The sequence below is a fragment of the Aotus nancymaae genome, unplaced genomic scaffold (assembly GCF_030222135.1).
Source record: "Aotus nancymaae isolate 86718 unplaced genomic scaffold, 86718_ANA_hifiasm-v0.15.2.pri h1tg000008l, whole genome shotgun sequence".
Classification (NCBI taxonomy): Eukaryota; Metazoa; Chordata; class Mammalia; order Primates; family Aotidae; genus Aotus; species Aotus nancymaae.
This window is the reverse complement of record NW_026988419.1, coordinates 23,449,634-23,471,346: the sequence shown is the minus strand read 5'-3', so window position 1 is coordinate 23,471,346 and position 21,713 is coordinate 23,449,634. Positions and strand designations below refer to the sequence as shown.

The following is a 21,713-nucleotide window of genomic DNA, read 5'->3' as shown; positions in this document are numbered from 1 at the left end:
TGCTTACGGATCATTCTAATACAAAGTAATAAATGCTGTAATAGATTTCTGATGGGGAAATTTGAAACGTATTACATCTTTATCTTGAAATTTTCTCTTTTTTTGAGACAAAGTCTGTCTCTGTCACCTGAGCTTCTTTTCATTTATTTAGAAATGCAGTGATGCAGTCAGGGTTAATTGCAGCCTCGACCTTCTGGGATCAAGAGATCCTCCTGCCTCAGCCCCCTGAGTAGCTAGGACTGCAGGTGCATACCGCCATGCCTGGCTAATTGTTACGAATTCTAATAGGAGGTCTCACTGTGTTACCCAGGCTGGTCTTGAACCACTGGACTTAAGCTATCCTTCTGCCTTGGTCTGCCAAAGTGTTGAGATTAAAGGCGTCAGCCATCACACCTGGCAATCTTGAAATTTTCTTTTGAAACTGTTATTTCTGTAACCTTTAGATCTCTTGGAAGTTGTCATTGACTATTGAGGGTTTATCTTTGTCTTGTTTCCATGACATACAGTCTCTGCAAAGACATGACAGATTGCTGTTTGCCAAACAGAACAAAGCTTGCTATTAAACCAAGTGTTCCCCAGTAATAATGTTTTAATTGGTATACTTATTGTGTGAGACAATTGGAGTTTTAATGGCTAATATTGGCTATTGGATTTTTTTGTTTATTTGGTTTCCCCCCGACCCCACATATCCACTTCAGGAGGTACTTATTTCCTCATGTATATCTAGGTTCACTGGTTGAGGACCCAGTTCCCATCTTTGGATATAGAGGTCGATGGTGGAGTAGGTCCTGACACTGTCCATAAGTGTGCAGAGGTGAGATTGCTCTTCAACTACGACTAGACCAATTTCCTGTCAAATATGTCTCTAGGACATTGTCTCATGGGCCAGTGATTTCCTCTATGGTTCCTAAGTTGACTTTTCTTTCTTGGAAAAGTATTTTTTGTTTACATGTACAACTAGGAAAATAAAGAGCTATAAGGGGAAAAAAGGAAATCTAATTGACCTAATTATTATGTTATTCTTTAGAACCTGGATGTTACTTAGTTGTTCCTTGTAAGAACTTGCTAGAACCGTTTTTGATGAAAATCTAGGCCGGATACCTCTTTGGCCATCTATATAGAAGCAAGATAAACTTTTTTAAACTTTTTTTTTCAGATAGCTAGTCTAGCATAGTTGGGCTCTTGAGGATGCCAGCCTTTTGGTAGTACCACAGGTGATTAAAGCTCACGTGACCTGCTTTTCTTCAACAATGTGGTGTATCTACTTCCAGGTTCTAGTACAAATGCCACACTTTTCTGCTTGATATATACCTATCAAAAGCTTGATAGTAGTCAATACTTGTGCAGGAGGGGCTGGCCAGATGATCAGTGAGTGCATATCCTTTTGACTGCTTGTGGAATTGCTTTGTACCGAACTGTGCTTTGCCAGTATACTATTCCTGCTTTTATGCCGGAGGTTGCAGAGTTTTTTGTGTGAAAAATCAGACCTTGGTGATGACCTTAAATAGTAGAATATAAAGAACTCCCAAGAGGTTAGCGTTCCATTAATGGAACACTAGGCATAAATGGGTTAACTAAAGAGATACATGCAGTGTTATCCCTATAAAACTCACCTTTATAATTTCTATGAGGAATATTATTGAAATGCTGTCACAACTAAAGTGACAATGTCTGTCCAGAAAAATTTTCCTCAGCCTGTGTGGTTCTTCCACTTCTCCCTCTATGTTCTAGCAATGAATCACATAATAGATTGGGTTTCTGTCCTCGAAATCAAATCCTAGGAAGCTTAGAGTTAAATTTGGACCCGGTGTTATTAGCTTTTCTTTTTAATTTCTTTGCTTTCATATTTAAAAGTACCTTAAAAACTTTTTTAAAAGCCACTTCAAAAGCATTCTGGAATGCAATTATGAAGTATAAAGAGACATTCCGCTTTTTGACACAAAAATGAGAAATCACTTTAATTTTGCCATAGTTTATGGATAATTTCACATTTTAGCAATAGTTGTCCTTTCACACTCACAAATTCATATAAATATAATTCAAAGATTAAAATTTTTCTTTTTTTTAATTAACTATAGAGGCATTGGTACATATTGGGAAAACCTTAGTGGAATTGAGGAGTAAAGGCTTAAGAGTAGCAATGATACCATGTAGAATAGCAATGATACCATTAAGAGTTGGTTTACCAGAAAGGTCAATGATTTTTTAGACACATTTAAAAATAATCTCACATCCTCATTTGTGAACATTTTAAATTTCCTTATTGAACTAGATTGCTTAAGTCTGCTTAATCTCAAAGTGGCTCTCATATGATTGAAGTGTTGGTAAATGCAGGGGTAGACACTCTAGTCCAGGAATTCTGTTTCAGGTTTTTTGACATTTTCCTTTGAGAAACCTAACTGTTTACTTCTTCCAGGCAGGAGCTAACATGATTGTGTCTGGCAGTGCTATTATGAGGAGTGAAGACCCCAGATCTGTGATCAACCTATTAAGAAATGTTTGCTCAGAAGCTGCTCAGAAACGTTCTCTTGATCGATGAAACCATAAGGAGCCCAATGTTTCTGTTCATGAAATCTCCCTTTTATTGGAAAACAGGAATATTGACTACCAAATCATAATGCAAGTGAAGCAGTACTGCTTTTTTGAGCAGTTATTCATTCCAGTGATTAAAATTGGTTGTGCAGAATAGTCTGAAAGGTTAGAAATTGGTGTGTATAACCACATTTTTAGTGATGCAATTTAACGATTAGTGAGTAAGATACTGTTTTTATTGAGAGGCTTGATTTTTATAAAGAGTAAAACTATGACTGCATTAAGGTTACAAACAGAAAAGTGTCTTAATGCCTAATGAGGGCATATTAGCTACACTACAAAAACAAATTTTTTCTGTATTTCTCAAAAGCATTTTGTTGTTTCTCAGCTGTTTTCCAAAAGCAGAGGAAGTCTTTATGGTTTTCATGTTATTTGTGATTTGTTTATATGCTTGGAAATACAAGTTGAATGGAATTTTAAAATACAAATTTTGGTGGCATGGCATACCATATTACTGGTTCTCAAAATTTATCACTTTTCACCTTACACTTGATGTGTAAAAACTATGAAAACAATGTGTGAAACCCAGGGGTTCTAAAATACAAGCATAGATTTTATCAGGGTGTTTGTCAAAGCAAGTTATTCAGTGATTGCTCCCCACCATTTTTAAGGTCGTTAAATAATGCTGTTGTGTTATCTCTAAGTAGAAGGGAAAAGTAAAGCCTCTGTTTGGAAGTAATATTGGGTTGAATTCTGACTCTGCCCCTTTCTAGCTGGACCTTTAACAAATCACCCAACCTTTTTGTGCTTCTCTGAACTCACTTATATACGTTGAATGTAATTATAACAACTGTGGGGTTGTGTTGAGAATTAAGAAGTAATACTATATATGTAAAGTTTCCAGTACTAGTCCCGGAATTTAGAATATGCTCGATACAAAGTGGCTAGCATTATATAAGTTTATATATTGCGAGTTATAAAGTACTTTGATATATTCTCATTAAATCTGTAAATCACCTCTGCAAGTAGTAATAAAGCAGATATTTTTGTCCCCATTTAAAAACTGAAGAAACTAACAGTAGGATGGTACCCTGGAAAGCGGTAGCATTTCTGATCTGTACTCTTTTTACAAATGGAGCCCTTGGGAGGTGGGTAGGGCAAAAGGAGCTTTTTACTTAACATTGTCTTATTTCCAGTCTAATTTTACCCTATAGCAGAACCAGATGGCTGAGAATATTCTGGAACTATGGTCTTGACCTCAAGGATATATTATTTTATTCCAGGAAAGATCAGGTAGGCTGAAAGATGACAGGATGCAGAGTCAATCTATAAAATAAGTATTTATAACTGTGTTCTAAATTACACAGAGTCTAAAGATACATGTCAACTACTTCATTCCTGTAAATACTCTTGTTATAAATATGGCAAGAAATATCAGGACCAGTATCAATAAACTTCTTGAGGCTACTATGAGTTTTGAGAAATAAGGTTTAAAAAGTAAGAATGCTAATACTTAAGCATAGACTAGAGCTTGCTTGGGTTTTTTCCTGCATTATAAGGTAAAAATTTGCTCATGTTTATTTTTATTTCAGCTTGGGAAAGCTTTGTGCCATGAATAGGTCACATTTAATAACAGTCAAACAACACAAGGCATATAGAAATAACTTTAATTAAAAAACTTACATAGAAGATTATAATATCAGATGTGACAAAGATTTGAGTTTGTTTACCTGGACAACTTGGGTTTGTCTGGCTTTTGTTTTCTTTTTCTTTAAAAATAAATGTACAGTAAAACTACAAGCAAAAGTTGGTTAGTATTGAATTTGCATTTTTTACCCCTTAAAAGAACTAGTATAATTTTCAATCTCTAACAAAAACTTAGTGTCAAATCTCACAGACTAGGCCAAATGGCCAATATTTTCAGTTATGCAGGTACTAAACTTGAATAACCTTTTTTACATGACAAAAAGTGATTTATATATAAATTGTCCTCAACTTTCACATAGAATAAAATGGTTTCATAACTTCAAAAGGAATTTTCTTTAATGTGTACTCTTCAATATCCAATATTGAAACATTGTCCTTTGAAAAATTTTAATTCCCAGTCTAGGATGCAAGTAAGAATAGATGTTTATTTGAATGGAGTAAGCTATGGCAAAGAATGACCAAATTAGCTAGAAATAGAAATCAGCCAGAATTACTAATTTCTTGCTAATCTAGAAATACAATCATCTTTTTTTTTTCAAATTTTTATACTGATAGGACTTTACTGTTTGTGGCTCATTTTAAATTGGTAAATTGGTGTCTTCATGAGACGCATGAAATAGGTAAAACTCAAATAGAGTTTTCAAAGATGTGACAGTATTAAAGTGCACCAATATTTAACTTAGATTTGCTTGCCTTATTCTGTTGGGAGTAAACGGAAAGCCTGTGTTTAGTCCAAAAGATATCAGTGATTTTGAATAAAGGAGTTTTGTATTATCTGGTATACGAATTTCTGTAAATAACTTCTATTGGTTAAACATGTTAAAAAACTAAAAAAAAAAAAAAAAAAAAAAACCCTCCATCTCTATATTCAAGACTTTCAGATGTCTTTTATGAGTAGAAATCTGTGTTTTATATGTACTGCAGCTTACATTTCATAAGAGTAGTTCATACATGCATTTCCAAGTGGAGTGGGTCATTGCCAGTGTTTTTAAAACTACATGGGGGGGTGTATGTATATTTATTTTAAACACATATTTATATATTCTAATATATTACTAAGGCAATTTTAATGAATTACCATGTATATAAACAAAGAATAGCTGTCACTTGGCGCACAAGTTTGTATGTATGTGTATATATATGTATGTATGATGTGGGTACATAGTCTTAAAATTACCCAGTAATGTGATTTGACATCAAATTGAAGCAGTTAATATCTTGGTGTTTGTAAGTTGCATGATAAATACAAATGACTACCACTTGTCTGTAGATGAAAAGCTAGTTACCCTTGTGGTTCCAGAAGGAAAAACAGACTTATCTTGCCTGCTTCTTAAACAGCATAAAAGATTAATACATGCAGAACATGTTCTCATTCTGGAGGGGATGGGGGATCCAGAACAGGGCTTTATTTCCTCCTGTCTTTCCTACATTTACATAGTTTTCTTAACCTGTTCCCTGTCACCTACTTTTTTTAACATTAGTAAATCCTAGACCAAAGGTTTTGTATTCTTCCATTCCATCTGACTGCTCTTTTGGATGGTGGCCATTCTCTGGTACACTGGTATAGAAGATTTCACCATGGAAAGCTGTGCTTGACCTTTCAACCTGATCCTTTTCTTCATCTTGACATAATAAGGCTGCCATATCTTCACCCTTCAGTGGAAAAGCCCGTCGTTCCCACCACAAAGACTGAAAGGGGAAACATTTTCAGTTAAGTTTCAACTAATTTGTTTAAATTCATCTAACAAGTAATCTGTAAATGTCCATACTGTAATAACTTGTTCTGTTCTTTTAGCGCATAAATGTACAAATTTTCATTTCAACTTAAATGTCTAGATCTCAAAATGGAATATATTGAGAATTGTTTAGTGACATTTTTTTACTTTGCCTCTGCCAAGAAGAGGAAATGCTGCCATAGGCAATGGTCTTTATTTCCAATCTAAGAGCACTTTGGGAAAGCCCCTTTTGAAAGTGTTTTCAGGTTTGATTACTTGTACAATATCTTCATTTTCATTCTTAAAGGTATCTATTAACTTTTTCTTTCCTTAGCTTTCTGCAACTTGCCTATTAATTCTGTAATCTCTACTCTCTCCATTCTAGATCTAGTTCTTTTTCAATATCTATTTACGAAGAAAGGTATAAGAACATTATGGATGCAGTGTTAGAAAGCAATCCCTTTGAGGTGGGAACTAGGTCTGGTGAGGCATGTAAAAATGTTAGATATGAGGAGAAAGAAATAGCTAACTTTGGACCATGTAGCAGGTTCAGTTCTTCACTAATCAGGTTTGTTTTGTAATGAATCTTTGATAGTACCTCCATTCTCTAATAGATAAATGAGTATGTGGAAATTTGAATTGACTTGTTACACAAGGTGATTGTAGTTAGTAGTGGACACAAAATGGTGGAATACAGATCTTCCATACCTAACTATCTTACTGAATTTGTTATGTAATGATGTTAAAAACTTAATTTGTAAAAAGTAGTTTCTACAAACAAGTAGTTAAAAGGCAAGGAATGGGGAGTTTAGTTATATATATTACACTTACCTTGGTTTCTTGACTTTCATTTAAAGAAGGTAAGCCATGTGCACACAGATCATGGTACTCTGAAAGAAGCTCAGAAGGACTTGCAGCAGCACATTGCTGACTGCTACTAAAGACATTAGGGTATTCTTTCAAAAGCAAGTCCTGTCCTTCAACATTTTTACTGTAAGCTCTAGCAAGAAAATGAGGAAAACACAATTATTTGGTATTTTTTGAAAATGTATGAACCACCCAAGGTATCACTGAGTCAAGTTAACTTGGTAACTTTAAACAGTTTTGCCCAAAAGATTTTTAAAAATTCCTCTAATGATCTTCCTGATGCTATTTATGATTTTCATACTCAAGAGGATGAAATAATACTTTATGAAATATTTTACCCAATTATAAGTGGGGTTTTTTTGTTCTTGTTGTGTATTTTGTTTGCTTTTATGTTTTGTCTGACTAATTAAATGAAAGATGCTCCTTAACTAAAGTGACTATCAGACTTCACACAATCTTGCTTTCTGAGTTTTGGCGATATTAAAAATGATCAAATGTATAATAAATATAAAATACCAGGGATTTTCTCACATATATAATAATCATGTCTGATTTATTTCCCCTTCCCTCAAAGCCCATTTGTGTTTCTAAAAGTATTTTAGACTTTTTAGACTGCACAGGTTTCTTGAGAAATTTTTTATTTTTAAAGGAAAACATATTTTGGAAGTAGTGATGTTAAAATGCATTACTTAAACTCCAGTCCCCAGTGTTGGGTCCACTATAAAAGTTGATCGAAATGACCTACTTTATATATACAGAGCATTTTCACATTATTTGTTAGTTAAATCTATTCCTGAGGCTGACAACATTAAGAAACATAGTAAAATACAGAAACTAATTTTATCATTATATAATTAGTTCAAATATATTTTGAATATAAGCTCATTCTATGCACAAATAGCTGATGTTACATCATCATGTTTTCCTTTTTAATGGTCTCCCCCAAAATTCATGCAGAGGTTTTGTTCATTTCACATGGATTCTGTGGTTTGGGGTTTTAAATTTGTAACCTGCCTGCTGTTTCTTCTATGCCACTTGCTTTGCTCCCATAATGACCATCTGGCTTGCTCTCTCTCTTCATATTTTTTGTGCCTTAGGGAGAAGACTTCATCAGAAAGATCTTCCATCTGGAATTAGAAATAAAGATTTTTGCTTTAATCAGAAACGTTTTGAAATATAAGATGAGGCCAAGTGCGGTGGCTCATGCCTGTAATCCCAACACTTTGGGAGGCTGAGGCGGGTGGATCATGAGGTCAGGAGTTCAAGACCAGCCTGGCCAAGATGGTGAAACCCTGTCTCTATTAAAAATACAAAAATTAGCCGAGTGTGGTGGCGGGCACCTGTAATTACAGCTACTCAGGAGGCTGAGGCAGAGAATAGCTTGAGCCCAGGAGGTGGAGGTTGCAGTGAGCCAGGATTGTAACAATGTACTCCAGCCTGGGTGACAGAGCGAGACTCTGTCTCAAAAAAAAAAATCAGGTTTCAAGGTTTCAAAAAGTTTCTCACGTAGAAAACAGTAGGAAGCAAACTAAAATAAATGCTGTCTGTAAGTCAAGAGAACAAATTTTACAAGATGAGCTTCAAATTCCTGAAAAGGGGGAGTCGGAAAGTTGTTTTAATTATTTTACAATTATTATTTTTAGAGACAGATCTCTGTTGCTCAGGCTACAGTGAGTGCAGTGGTACAATCATAGCTCACTGCAGCCTCAAACTTTTTAAAAAACTTGTTTACTACTGGTTCATATCTGAAGACTTCAGTAGACTACAAATGAGTTCACAGTACTTTCCATTTGCTACAGCTTAGTGTAGTGCCTTATTCATTCAAGAGTTTTTATTAATTACCCACTGTGGAGCACACACTATTCTAAGAACATGTTAGTATCAGAGAAAAGTAAAACTAATTATCTTAGATAAATCGGAATTAATTTAATGAATGGCTTATCTAGATTTCGAACCTGGAACACTACCTTGGTTATGGTGTTTAAGAATTTGAGTTTCTTGGCTAGGATCATTCAGAAGTAAGGAAGAATACATTAGAAGAGGAAAGGTCATTAAAAGGTAAATTTTGGTAGTTGAAAAACATGACCAGTGGGCATAGAAAGATTGTTACTTGACAGAAATTAAGTGTCTTCAATAGTGTTTTCTAGAGACCAGCACTTTGGAATTAGTTTGGTTACACAGTATTTTTCCCTATAATTATTCTTGATATAATTTTACCCATACATATTTATAACCTCTTACCTGCAACTCCAAAATCCAAAAATCTGCAAAAACAAATTTATCATAATTCATTTGGTGTCACAGCCTGATTTGAAATGGTGTGAGGCTATTTTTATAGACTCCTATGAATATTTCACTTCAAAAACAGTAATATCTGATTACTGTTATGAGAACTACCCTAGACTCAACAAGTCTTACATGAGATATATACCACGTTACTCTTCTAAAGTCCAGAGTTTTCCAAACTGAAGAGTGAATTGGCCCTAAGATTCTGAAAATGGCACTTAAACTTGAATGATGAGACTAATCTCATGCAGAAAACTGATTAATACTGAGAATGAAGGTATATTCAGTAAATTCAGTATCTCAAAAACTCAAAAATGCTGTATTTTTTGGCCCTTTTAAATTCTTGTGTATTTGTATGTTAGACTTATAGTCAAATTTGCACAAAACATTTTTTTGAATATTCTTTTAAAAGAACTTCCTTTTTCATAAGTGAAAAGAAAAAAATCAGTATAAGTATATATTCCTTTAGTTCCCTGAATGTCAAAAGTAAGCAGGCTTCATAATACATAATGTATAATTATCTCATTGCATGAAAGGTAGCTTACCTCGTCGCCTAAATTATATTCATCCAAAGGCTGAAGAACAACCATCCTCCAGCTGTTGAAGATAAAAACCAATTTTAAACAGCTTTTATTTATCTAAATGTGGCAATTTTATACTCTAATGTTATACTTAAACGCTAAATGTTTTAGTGTTTTCTTTCCTTGGCATTTCCATGGTTCAAACTGTTGTATTTTAATACTTAATTTTTTTAAAAAGAAAAAATATTTGGGTTATGATAAAGGGACAATAGAGAAAACGAGACTTTATTTTTGGCCTTAATGTTGAACAGTCTGTTCTGTATAGCTGCATTTTATATATATACAATAATTATGTATTGACTGAATTAAGTCAGTGGTATGCTGATAAACTGGCCTGGCCAAAGAGTAAGAGAGAAGGAAAAAAGCCCTGATTTGTATGTTTGCCAATTTCTTTGGTGTGAAAATGCATGCCTACCATAGCCCCTTCTGAGCCATCAGTAGTTTAACAACTGGCTCACAGAAGTCTTCTATATTTAACAATCTGCTCGACCAGCTAGCTCCAGCCTACCATTGCAAGTTGAAATGTATTTTTGCTATAGAACATCATAGCCACAAATGTGATTTATTACTTATGCAACAGGTATCCACGGATGATAGGAGTTCTCACAGGAGAACTCTTCTAAAAATTAAGTTCTCTTAATACCTCAAATTTCATAATTTCTTTTTAATTTTATTTAATTATGAAGTAATAAATTATGAAATTAGAATAGAGATGTATAGCAATTAACTGAAATTATTACCCACCTGTCTCTGCAACCTTTTCTGTCTCTACTTCCTGGTGTCATATTTATATTCTTAAGAAACTGCATTCATCATTTCTAAAAAGTTTGGCTAACTTTACTGCTAGTAGGGAGCAGATCTGTGCATGGTATTCAGGGACCTCCACAATCTGGACCTAACTTTATTTCTAGCCTTCCATTATCAACCTGCACAAAACAGTATCTGGCTAAGCCTTACACACTTGGCCTGTGCCTTGCTCTGGTATCCCTATATAAATGTCCTTCCACCTTCCCACTCCTTCATGGATGACTTTCCAGGCCTTCCCACTCATCTTTTAAATGTGTTTATTGCTGACTTGGCAATACATAATTTTTTTTTTTTTTTTTTTGTCACAGGTATTACTGTCTTACAGTGTGAATACCCCATGAAAACTCAGAACTCTTTGCAATGTGGGCCACACCATTATCTTTAAGGGCAAGGATTATTTGTTGCTATAGTTTTTATGTCACTAAAGTACCTTTTAGTGTCATACACATAGTAGATAACTAAATGACACTGAATGAAAAAAAGACTAAGAATGCTAAAGTAAATTAGTCTAGGAATTCCCAAATCTTAATAAAAACTGAGAACTAAGTTGTGATACTACATAACACTTTTTCTAAAGGCATTAGTAATGTTTTATTTTTCGCCATTTCCCCTCTATGGCTATAGGGAAGGAACTGGGAGAAGAATCCTCCTTTCATTAATTAAAATTCTAACTTCACTTTGAAAATTTAAGTTTATTAAGGAAGGAAGGAAGAAAGAAAAATATGAAGATGTAAGTATACATACCTTGGAGTGAGTATTTCCTTATATTGGAGTTTCTCTAATTTAGCTGGGGCTACTAATGACATGGGAATCACAATGTTATCTATGTCATAAGAGCTTTCACTTCTCAATCTCCGTCGTGCAGCATTCTGCAAAACAGGATTACAGTAGTTTTACAGTACTGTGTAGTTGTAATGATACCCTCCTTTCATCAGTTATATAAAGATAATATGGCAGTATACCTGTTAACATAATTTTTGTAAATACATCGTTACAAAATCTGACTAAAATATGTTAAAACCAAATAAGAAAATATTTCTGCCTTCTGTAAACCAGAACAGTCTCTTGGTAGATGTGTAATGTGTATTTATGTGTCCATGCACATTAGCTTATTTTGAAGACCATAAAAATATATTTTAAAATGTAAAGCACTTTATCAGAAAAAACTAGCATATATCACCCTAAATGTCAATGAAATGATCAGTAACAAACCCACTTTTTATTAGGAAAGGCGGTGAAATATTTTTGGTCAGCCCTTCAGTATGCTCTTCGTGTATGTGTTCCTGGTTCCTGAGCTTCCGACTCTTCATTTCTAAAGCCTCCCACCTCTCTATTCCCTGGCCAGATAACAAAAAGCCAAATCAAAACAAAACAGAATAAGAACAACAGAAGTCCCGAATTCTCATTAGTAAGACTTTATTTAGCTTCATATGTTAAGGAATAGAGATGAACATGATAAAATTTAAATTTTTAACAGAAAAAGAAGCTATAACCAAATATTAATGAACTTTTAGCTTCATAGTTAAAAATAAGTTGTATGGAGTCAGATTTAATTGTTTTCTAACAAGATAATTGTTAATATGTGCTAGTAAATAGGCCGTTATAGATTAACAAAATACATAAAATTATTTTCAAAATCAGGTGCTTTTATTTTTAAAGCAATTTGAGAGTTCAACATACAGAAAAACCTACTCGTGATGATGAATTCTGGGTTCTTGATAAAACGTTGACATTAGAAACAACGGTAAGATTGCTATGGGATCCTGATGCTGTGTGTTGAAAATCAGATTCTTCAAGTTTAGTTCTTTCACCTGCCATGGAAAGAGCAATTGAATGTCACACATTAAACATGACTAATAGGTATCATTAGAATTATTTTCCTAATTGCATGACAGATCATTGATTCCTTTTTTTCTTAATTCATGTATTAGAAAACAAAAAAATAAGGAAATGAAAAGAGAGGAGCTTTACTCACAGTCATACCATAAGTTATTTCCATTTTCTGGGGCCTTGGCAGTTTTTATCCAATATATTTCATATTGTTCCCTGAATAATCCCTCATCTCATCCCTTTATTCTTGTTTTCTGTGACTCCTATTAGTGATTGAACTACCAGAACTATCTTAATTTTCTTATCTAGTCTCATACTTTTCATATCTGACTTTTTATTCTCATTTCTGTGAGGCATCTGCCCTTAGTCTTCTGAATACTCTTAATTTTTTGAAAAAATTCTGCTATTAAAGTACATATTTACAAAAGTACTTGTTTTCTGGCACTCATTTTTTTTTTTTAATGGCATCTGTTCTTTCATAGATGCACTTTCTTAGTTCTCTCAGGATACTGATTAGAAGTTTACTTTCTATTGGTATTTTCTGTATTTCTTCCAAGTTCTTTTTTTTCTTGTTTTGGTTCCGTTTCTAAGCGTGTGTGTGTGTGTATATATACACATATATATGTATGTATTTACTTACTTATTGCCTTTATTTTACTTTAGTACAAGTCTTTTAAAACAAGAACTCTTCCTGTATAATACAAAATCTAATATAGTCCATATTTAAATATCTCCATTTGTTGTTGTTGTTTTTTATTTAAAAGCCTTTATAGTAGTTTCTTTAGATAAGGATCTACATATTAAAATTGGCTGTTGTCTCCTAGGTTTCTTATAGTCTAGAATAAATCATTTTTTATTAAATTAACATATGACAGGCTGGACCAGATGTCCTACCCTTTTGGAATTGTTATTTCTTTGTCGTATGTCATTTCATTTGTTCTATTCCTGTATGTACATCAAACTTGAAGTTAGATCTAAAGTATCAGTCAGTTCAGATGAAACATTTTATATCTTAGGTAATGTATATTTCATGTTGCATCTTATTAATTTTTTTTTAAGTTTTCTTACGTTTTGGTATGCATATATGACAGTTCCTCAAAAGCTAGGTGATACCTGGTTCTCTGTTCTTAAGAGTGATACACTAAAAAGCTTAATGAAACCTCTGGACATATGTGGGAATGTGTTCATTTTTTGCTACACTGTAGCTGATCAGATAGTTATCAGATAGTGACTAGGTAGGTCTTTTATCATGGACTATCTAAAGACACCAGAGATAAACAGATTAAATCCATTCTGTATAATTACAGCCTAATACAGCCACCTTGGCTGTAGTTTCTAATTTATCTTGCCATTTAACTTTTTTTTTTTATCATTTGCAATAACTGTGGCAACTATCTTGTCCCAAATCTCCAAAATAAACCCCTTTGTATTACTAGAAGAGTTCTAGTTTCCAAAGGTATCTCTTGATCATCTTAGAACTCTTAAGTTTATAGGCTCCTAAGGAGAACTGAACAAGGTATTTGAGTATTTCACTTGAATCTTGTTCACTTTCTCAAAATCCTGAGGAATTTGCAGTGCATCAGCATCTCCACAGGTAATCAATTTCTGTAAGGTAACTTTGCACTAGCCTATTTTGAGCCTAGAACACAACTTTGAAGATTAAATCCCACCCAGGGTATGATTAGTAGAAGACAACTAGTCAGGGAACACAGGAGGGAAATACTTAATTGCCATAAAGTGGGTAGATACCAGTCCACAAATAATTCTGAATTAACTGGGAATATGCTGTTCTATGTTTGCAGGGTCATAGATGTTTTGTGTAATTAGTGGCTGTTCTGGATTATAAACTCCCATGAGACAGGTTAAGATCAGAATTTTTTATTTTTAATATTTAGCACCACTGCTTATATCCTCACTTTAACCTACCTAATGCTGTTTCACTCAGATGTCTTTTCTTTCTTCCCTGTAACAGTTGTGCAGAAGATTCTGACCTTACTTGAGGCTTACATATAGGTGAATATCCATTTCTCCATTGATTCAGAGAAGTACTATGTACTAAAACAAATGAAAAGGAGATATTAAGTTTTAGTTCCTTAACAGACAATGAACATGTTAATCTGTTTTTATTTGTAACTGCAGAATTTTAAGATATCAGTTCAAAATTACAGAAAAATATAACCTTAAATACCAAGATAGACAACTCCAACTAAAAACATCCTCGGGAATTTCCAGTTTCTTGTATTTTCTCCATTTTTTGAGGGGGATGAAAAGGGAAGGTGATATGTTCTCAAAGTCTTCCAAATTACAGAAACTTCCAAATTACAGAGTGAGGATTGCTCAGATATATAAATCTTGGTAATGATCAGAAAGTTCTTGCTTACCCTTAAATCTGGAAATAATTTGAGACCAAGTAAGATTCAACATGGTCAGACTAGACTTTGAGAGCAAGAACCAGATTTCATCCACCCTGACAGTGACTAGCACCATTCTTTCACTTTTTAAAAATAATGTATTTAACACAGCTTTAAGCCACTTAATATCTCTGTACCTTAGTTGCATCATCTGTAAAATAGGGATAATAGCAGCAACCTTGGGGTTATGAGGATTACATGAGTTTATTCCTGTAATAGTAAAAGTGTCTGACATAAGTGTTCAGTAAATATTAGTGTTATCATGATTGATCTAATAACCAAATTGGCTTATTTTTTGAAAGGTTGGGAGATATGGAAAGGAGTAGAAAAATATGTAAGCTGTAAGTGCCAAACTCACTGACACTAAAATAAAGGGCATGCATGGCCTACCAGCTGACAAGAGTGTCTGGTTTCAAGATGGCAAATGACTCTAAAAATGATAGACAAATATTTTTTACATAGGCACATGCACAGATATGCACATGTAAATCCATATTTGTAAGCAAAAAGTGGAACTTATAAAGCAGAATTTCTGAGGAATCTCTGAAAGACTAATACTGTATGGAATTTGAAGAGGAAATGCAGAGCAGAAGCACACAGTGAAGTACTGCCACAAAGATGTGTGATGAACACCAAAGGTGCTCTAGGCCCAGAAGAAAGGAAAACTGGAAGCAGGACAACTATCTGGAGCAATGCTGTATTGACTGCACATGCCAGTATCTCAGTCAGCCTAACAAAACAGGTTTGGGCAGAGAAATGAATGGTTGGAGAAATAAGGCAATGCACAACTGCCCCACTTTGAAATGTCCTGCCCATCCCCAAATTATTCTGAAAATACCATTGCAGTATAAATCTGTACCTTTCCGATCAAAAGGGTCCCATAAACAGCAGTGGTAGAACAGTTTTAACTGAGTAGCAACTTCAATAAGTAGACAAAAATCTAAATACCGACACTACATTAAAAAAGAGGTACAAACCACAAGTGGAAGAACCATCTCAAAAAATAGTTAATGAAGCATTCACAGAATACAGATTAGCAACTCTAATATTGCCAAGAGAAACAGGTAAGAGGCCCTCTAGAGGAATGTCAGAAACAATTGTTCAAATGTTAAAATCATCACTAGGCTAAGTAACTTAATGGACACAGCTGAAAATCAAAATCAGGGTCTGGAAGAGGAATTCCATAACTTGGTGGAACAGAGTGATAGAAAATATGAAGAGAAAAAAGACCAGAATGGGGTAAGAGATGAGACTGGAGAGGATGAAAGGGAGGGACTAGTTGAAGAAATGATAGCTAAATTTTTTTCCAGAATCAATATTAAACCCTAAGATTTCAATGATTCACTTGAATGTCAAACAGCAAATGAAAAATAAATCATAAACAGCACATCACAGATGATACCCTAAAAGTTATTAATACAAGATAACGGCATGAGAGGAATAATCTAAACTTACTAAAATGGTAACTAGACTTGTGAGAGGTGGAGTTTAAAATGTGTGTGTTAAAACATGTAGGTGTTAATAGTTAGTGTCCATTCTTGTTTTAGTAACATTTTGCTGTAGCATTTAAGCAAATGCTAAACAATTCACCTTTCTCTTATTTTCTACAAGCAATTCTCCACTCTTCTGAAAACATATCAAATGTTGGGAAGGAATCAACTTTCACAAAAGGTGATTTTTAAATTAAATTTTATTCAAATGTTTTATTCACATCATTTTCCTTCTAATTCTTTATTGTCTTAAAAGGTTTTCATGGACCCTTGAAACAGTAGGAAATGTATGACAATTCTACACATCCTCTTCAGCTGTTCTGTTGACAAACCTCCCAGCCTTTCAGTTCTTGCTCTCCCAATCCTCTCTTAGAGTCCATGCTGAGATCACACTTTGATAACATCTCTCCTATCTCCTGTCTTTACTTTCTTCCCTTTTATTCATCCAACTACTTTACAGAGAACCAATTACATGGCAAGCACCATTCTAAATCCTAGGTAAGCAAAACTAGGATTGGTAGCAGTCCTTGCAGTTTACAGGTGTTATCGCAAGGAATGCAATTTTAATGTGATAGAAAAATACGCATTTCAGCTATGTAACTACATGATGTTGAGAATGTACAAGAGAGCACTAGTAAGAGCGCTAGGAAAGCCTTCCCCAGATGAAATGATAGATTTCAAATACAAACAGAAATAGCTGATAGCCAGGAGGAGAATAGCATGTGCAATAGCCCAAGGGAACAGGACAAATTTGGGAATTGAACAGCTATGTAGTGTAGAGTAAGGAAGCATGGTGAGAAAGAATCATGAGGGAGGAGCCAGCCTATGTAGACAGGGTTTTAAGGTGTTAAGAATATTCCTTCTCATATATTTTCAAGCCACGAGATAGGGAGCAGTTTGTGACATTTGATTTGCATTTTGAAGAGGTCACTGCCTACGGTGATTAAAGGGAAAAATGGATTAGAAGTCTGTTTCAGCAGTATAGATAAGAGATGCTGGACTGTGAGAGTATTCGAAGGCAAGAACTGAATTGTAACACGTAAGATCATATTGACAACTTGGCAAGTGGTTTAGACAGGCGGAAGTGTGGGTAACAAGACTGAGCTTTATGTTTCTGGCTTGCTTGTGTGGGTTATGGTGCTATTGTTCCTCCTCTCCCATCTATCTTTAAAAAACAATTTTATTTTGACAATCTCAGAATTACAGAAAACTTGAAATGGAACAAAAAATGTCGATATACCCTTTACTGAAATCTCCCAAATGTTAACATTGTATCACATTTGCTTTCCATCTTTGAGACCACAAATGAAATTTAGTTGCTGACATGACACCTCTTTAGCCCTGAATACATCAATGTGTATTTCTCAAAACAAAGAATATTCTCTTATGTAGCCATGCAGTTCACTGCCATTACCTAATCTATAGACCTTATTCAAATTTCACCAATAATCCCTATAATGTTATATACAGATAATTTCAACTATTCATTGCAGATGTCATTGCAGTTGGAAGATCTCATTAAGGTCCTGTATCTGAAACAGTTCCACTCTCTTCCATAACTTTTATAACTTTGAATATTTTCATAAGTATAAACTCTTAAATTGGTTCTGTCTGGTATTCCTCACTAGTGATCTATTCACTCTTTAACCCACTACAGTTTGGCTTTTCTCTACTTGTTGCCTGAAATCAGCAATGCTGTTGTCAATCGCCAAATCTAATGGACCATACAGGATAAATCCAAGCAAAGATCTGTCTGCTTACCTTCATGCAATTTACCCTACAGCAGGAACGCCAAGTTATTTATAGATATTTGTTGTTGGTGGTTTTTGTTTCGTTTTGTTTTGTTTTGAGATGATGTCTCACTCTGTTCCCCAGGCTGGAGTACAATGGTGTGATCTTGGCTCATTTCAACCTCTGCCTCCTGGATTCAAGTGATTCTTATGCCTCAACCTCCTGAGTAGCTGGGACCACAGGCTTGCACCACCAGGCCCAGCTAATCTTTATATTTTTAGTACAGACAGAGTTTCACCATGTTGCCCGGGCTGGTCTTGAACTCCTGTCCTCAGGTGATCCACCCACTTCAGCCTCCCAAAGTACTGGGATTACAGGCGTGAGCCGCCACCCAGCCTTATTTATAGATATTTGAATACTACTTCATGTCTCCATGACAAAAGATATATTTGTTTTTGTTACTTTAAGACTTGTTACTCAATATGGGCCAACAGCATCTGAATCACTGGGACCTTGTAAGAAATGTGTCCCATTCCAGACTTACTAAATCAGACTCTGCATTCTAACAGTCTCCTAAGACATTGGGACTACAGGCATGCACCACCATGCCTACCTAATTTTTATATTTTTTGTAGAGATAGGGTTTTGCCATGTTGCCCAGGCTGGTCTTGAACTCCTGGGCTCAAGCAATCCCCCTACCTCAGCCTCTCAAAGTGCTGGGATTACAAGCATGAGCCACTGCACTCAGCCTTCAAATGTGTTTATCATCTGTGTCCATTATGCTATATAATAGTTATTTGTATCTTCCCCCATTACATTATAATTTTGATTGCCTGTAACTCACCTTTGACTCTTCAGCACTTAATAGTCTGCATGGCAATAAATGCTCAATAAATGCTGAACTCAAATCACTAACCAGAGGAAAAATTAATGACTAGCTACTTAAGACAGATATGTAAGATGAAATCTCTCATTACATTATGCATTCCCCTTAATTGTATACCTAACACGTTTAACTGCCTTATTTTTTATTTTTAGAAACAGAGTCTCACTCTGTCACCCATGCTGGGGTGCAGTGGTGTAATCATGGCTTACTGTAGCCTCGACCTTCTAGTCTTGAACTCTGGCCTCAAGCGATCCTCCTGCCTCAGCCTCCTTAAGTGCTGGGATTACAGGTGTGGGCCACTGTACCTGGCTTGCCTTACTTTTTTAAGTCAAATAGTAGCACAAAATTAAAAGAAATGTAATTATCTAATCTTCTCTAATAGCATATATTTTCATATTTGTATACTCTCAGTCAGTAATACATGTTTTATATTTCATATGTATATATTTCAAATATGAAATCAATTTTAATTAAATATATAATTATATTTTTATTACATAACACTATTATTTTTTCAGATGGTTGTGTAACATTCCTCTGATTAGAAACAATGTTCTTTAGCTATTCCCTAGCTGTTGGCCATGGTACTTATCATCATAATGATAATGCTATTACAGACATTCTTAAAATAATCATCTTCATGGACACATTTTTTTCCCTTTTGAAAAAAATGTAGTCTCAGGACAAATTCCAACAAGTGAAATCGCATCATTAAAAGGTAACTGGACACAATACTTATATTTTCCTGTATTTCTTTAGGCTTTTTCCCCTAAGCATAGCTAATTGTTCTTCGTCTTTGGTGCCTTCATCTTTTTTCTCTTTAATTTTTACCATGGAAAAATTTCAAACACAAAAGGAAAGTCAAATAATGAACTCCCATGTACCTATCCTTCAGCTTCAGCAGTGAACAACTTATGACCAATCTTGTTTCATCTCTCCCACCAAATTTTTGCTAGAGTATTTTAAAGCAAATCCCAGACATATCTCTACATCTACATATATGTTAAGTGTGACTAACAAACTGAAAAAGTGCATATGGGTTTATGTAACCACAATGCATTATTATAAGTAGCAAAATTAACAATAATTCATTAATATCTAACAGCTAGTCCATGTTCAAATTTCTCTGTTTCAAAAACTGTGTGTGTATAAACAGCAGGTTTGTTTAAATCAGTCTCAACAAGGTCCACACATTGCATTTGGTTGATATAAGAATAAATATTTCTACATGTCTATAATTGTACCAGACACAGAAGTAAAATATTTTCATCCTTTTATATCACAACATTCTTTTATATCACAACATAGGAGTATGTTTCCATCCTTATATTAAACTTTTAAGATTTTTTTTTCTTTTTTTTGGCTCACTGCAACTTCTCTGCCTTCTGAGTTGGAGCAATTCTCCTGCCTCAGCCTCCCAAGTAGCTGGGATTACAGGTGTGTGCCAGGATGCCCAAGCTACTTTTTGTGTTTTTAGTAGAGACAGGGTTTTGCCATGTTGGCCAGGCTGGTCTTGAACTCCTGACCTCAGGTGATTCACCCACCTCAGCCTCCCAGAGTGCTGGGATTAAAGGCGTGAGCCACTGCGCCCAGCTAAGTTATTTTTTTAAGGCTGTATATTCCACTGTAGTATATTTAACTATATCCTTATTATGCTCTTCAAATTTTTGCTAATTTTTCATTATCACAAAAACATGTTAAGATGAATATAGTTGTGAATAAAGGCTGTTTCATATTTAGGATTAGGCTAGATTCTTGGAAATGGAATAATTGGGTCAAAATACAGGGTTAACAGTCCAGTAAACATTTATTGGGAATAGGTACAAAACTAAACAAGGGAGTTTTTAAACCACACTGAGCTTACACAAAAACACATAATTTAAAGGCCTTGTAATCCATTTCACAGAGCTCCCCAAAGGCTTGCATCAATTCTTAATGTTATCCAAGATATCTGAAGGTGCTGTTTTTACTATAGTTATGCCCAAACTGATGATTATAATATTCAAAATGATTAATGTTATAGGCAAAAGTAGTAAACATTCTCACTGTCTGACATATAAGCTCTCAGTTAATATTATTTTCATTATGATCAAGAACACATTTCATTCCTTTTTTAAAAATTCATTTTTAACTTTTTAATCCAACTGAAATGTATTTTAATGTTCATCCACCTTAAATTTGTTTTAAAGCACTTTATGAGGTAGTAATCTCAGTTTTTAATTCTTGCAAAGAGTCATTATTTAATGCCTCTGATTACAAAGAAAACTTAGTTACATAGAGCTTGGGTTTGAATTCTGGCTTTTCTATTACTCAACTGTGCTTGGGGGAAGATTAGTCAAGGAGAGTAATAACACCTACCTCACAGAGTTAGACTTAAATAAGTAATATAAAGCCCTTCAACCAGTGCTGATATATAAAGGATGGTTCATAAGAATTTGTTGTTCTCGTTATCATTTATTATTATTTATTGACTAGGCCATTCTTTCAACATGGTAGGAAATATCACTGTCTGTTTCTAGGCTTTTCTTAAGCTCCCTTGATCTGGCTTCTATCGGAACCACCATGTTTTAATGATTGTAACTTCATAGTCCTGCTATTAATCTAAAAATTTAATTGGCTGTTCAACATTTTCTGTCTGAGATAAACTTCAGAATAACTTTGTTCCAATAATACCTCTGATTCTGATTAGAATTATATTCCACTTGTAAATTAATTTGGGGGCAAATTGACAACTTTAGTTATGATACTGTCTTCTGACAGGAACAGGGTATTTGTCTCCATATAGGAATGTCCTCATGTTTGTCACTAAACTTTTGTTGTAGTCCTCATGTATTCATTAAGTTTGATAAAAAATATATTTTCATTGTCAA

The 21,713-nt window shown here is 34.4% G+C and overlaps 2 protein-coding genes and 1 long non-coding RNA gene across 8 annotated transcripts in view; 2 read left to right on the top strand and 1 right to left on the bottom strand.

The window, feature by feature from the left end:
- RPE (ribulose-5-phosphate-3-epimerase) overlaps positions 1-5,430 on the top strand; it is an 18,932-nt gene extending 13,502 nt beyond the window's left edge. For 2 of the 3 annotated variants that reach the window (XM_012445999.2, XM_021667029.2), the window contains 2 exons: positions 728-814; positions 2,417-5,430. In XM_012445999.2, coding sequence (XP_012301422.1) covers positions 728-814; positions 2,417-2,539 — 210 coding nt within the window. In that variant the 3' untranslated portion in view covers positions 2,540-5,430. The remainder of the gene's footprint in view (positions 1-727; positions 815-2,416) is intronic. The other variant, XM_064373043.1, reaches the window with a different exon arrangement.
- The window catches only part of KANSL1L (KAT8 regulatory NSL complex subunit 1 like), a 143,735-nt gene continuing 126,204 nt past the window's right edge, over positions 4,183-21,713 (bottom strand). For all 4 annotated transcript variants that reach the window (XM_064373041.1, XM_012445995.3, XM_064373040.1 and 1 more), the window contains exons 9-15: positions 14,252-14,380; positions 12,188-12,306; positions 11,240-11,364; positions 9,653-9,704; positions 7,836-7,948; positions 6,786-6,954; positions 4,183-5,928 (exon numbers count right to left, since the gene is read on the bottom strand). In XM_064373041.1, the coding sequence (XP_064229111.1) occupies positions 5,698-5,928; positions 6,786-6,954; positions 7,836-7,948; positions 9,653-9,704; positions 11,240-11,364; positions 12,188-12,306; positions 14,252-14,380 (938 nt within the window). In that variant the 3' untranslated portion in view covers positions 4,183-5,697. The remainder of the gene's footprint in view (positions 5,929-6,785; positions 6,955-7,835; positions 7,949-9,652; positions 9,705-11,239; positions 11,365-12,187; positions 12,307-14,251; positions 14,381-21,713) is intronic.
- On the top strand, positions 5,731-21,713 carry LOC105712793 (uncharacterized). The gene is made up of 4 exons (XR_001106402.3): positions 5,731-11,225; positions 14,298-14,338; positions 16,348-16,407; positions 17,884-21,713. It is a non-coding gene; the product is annotated as an uncharacterized LOC105712793 (long non-coding RNA).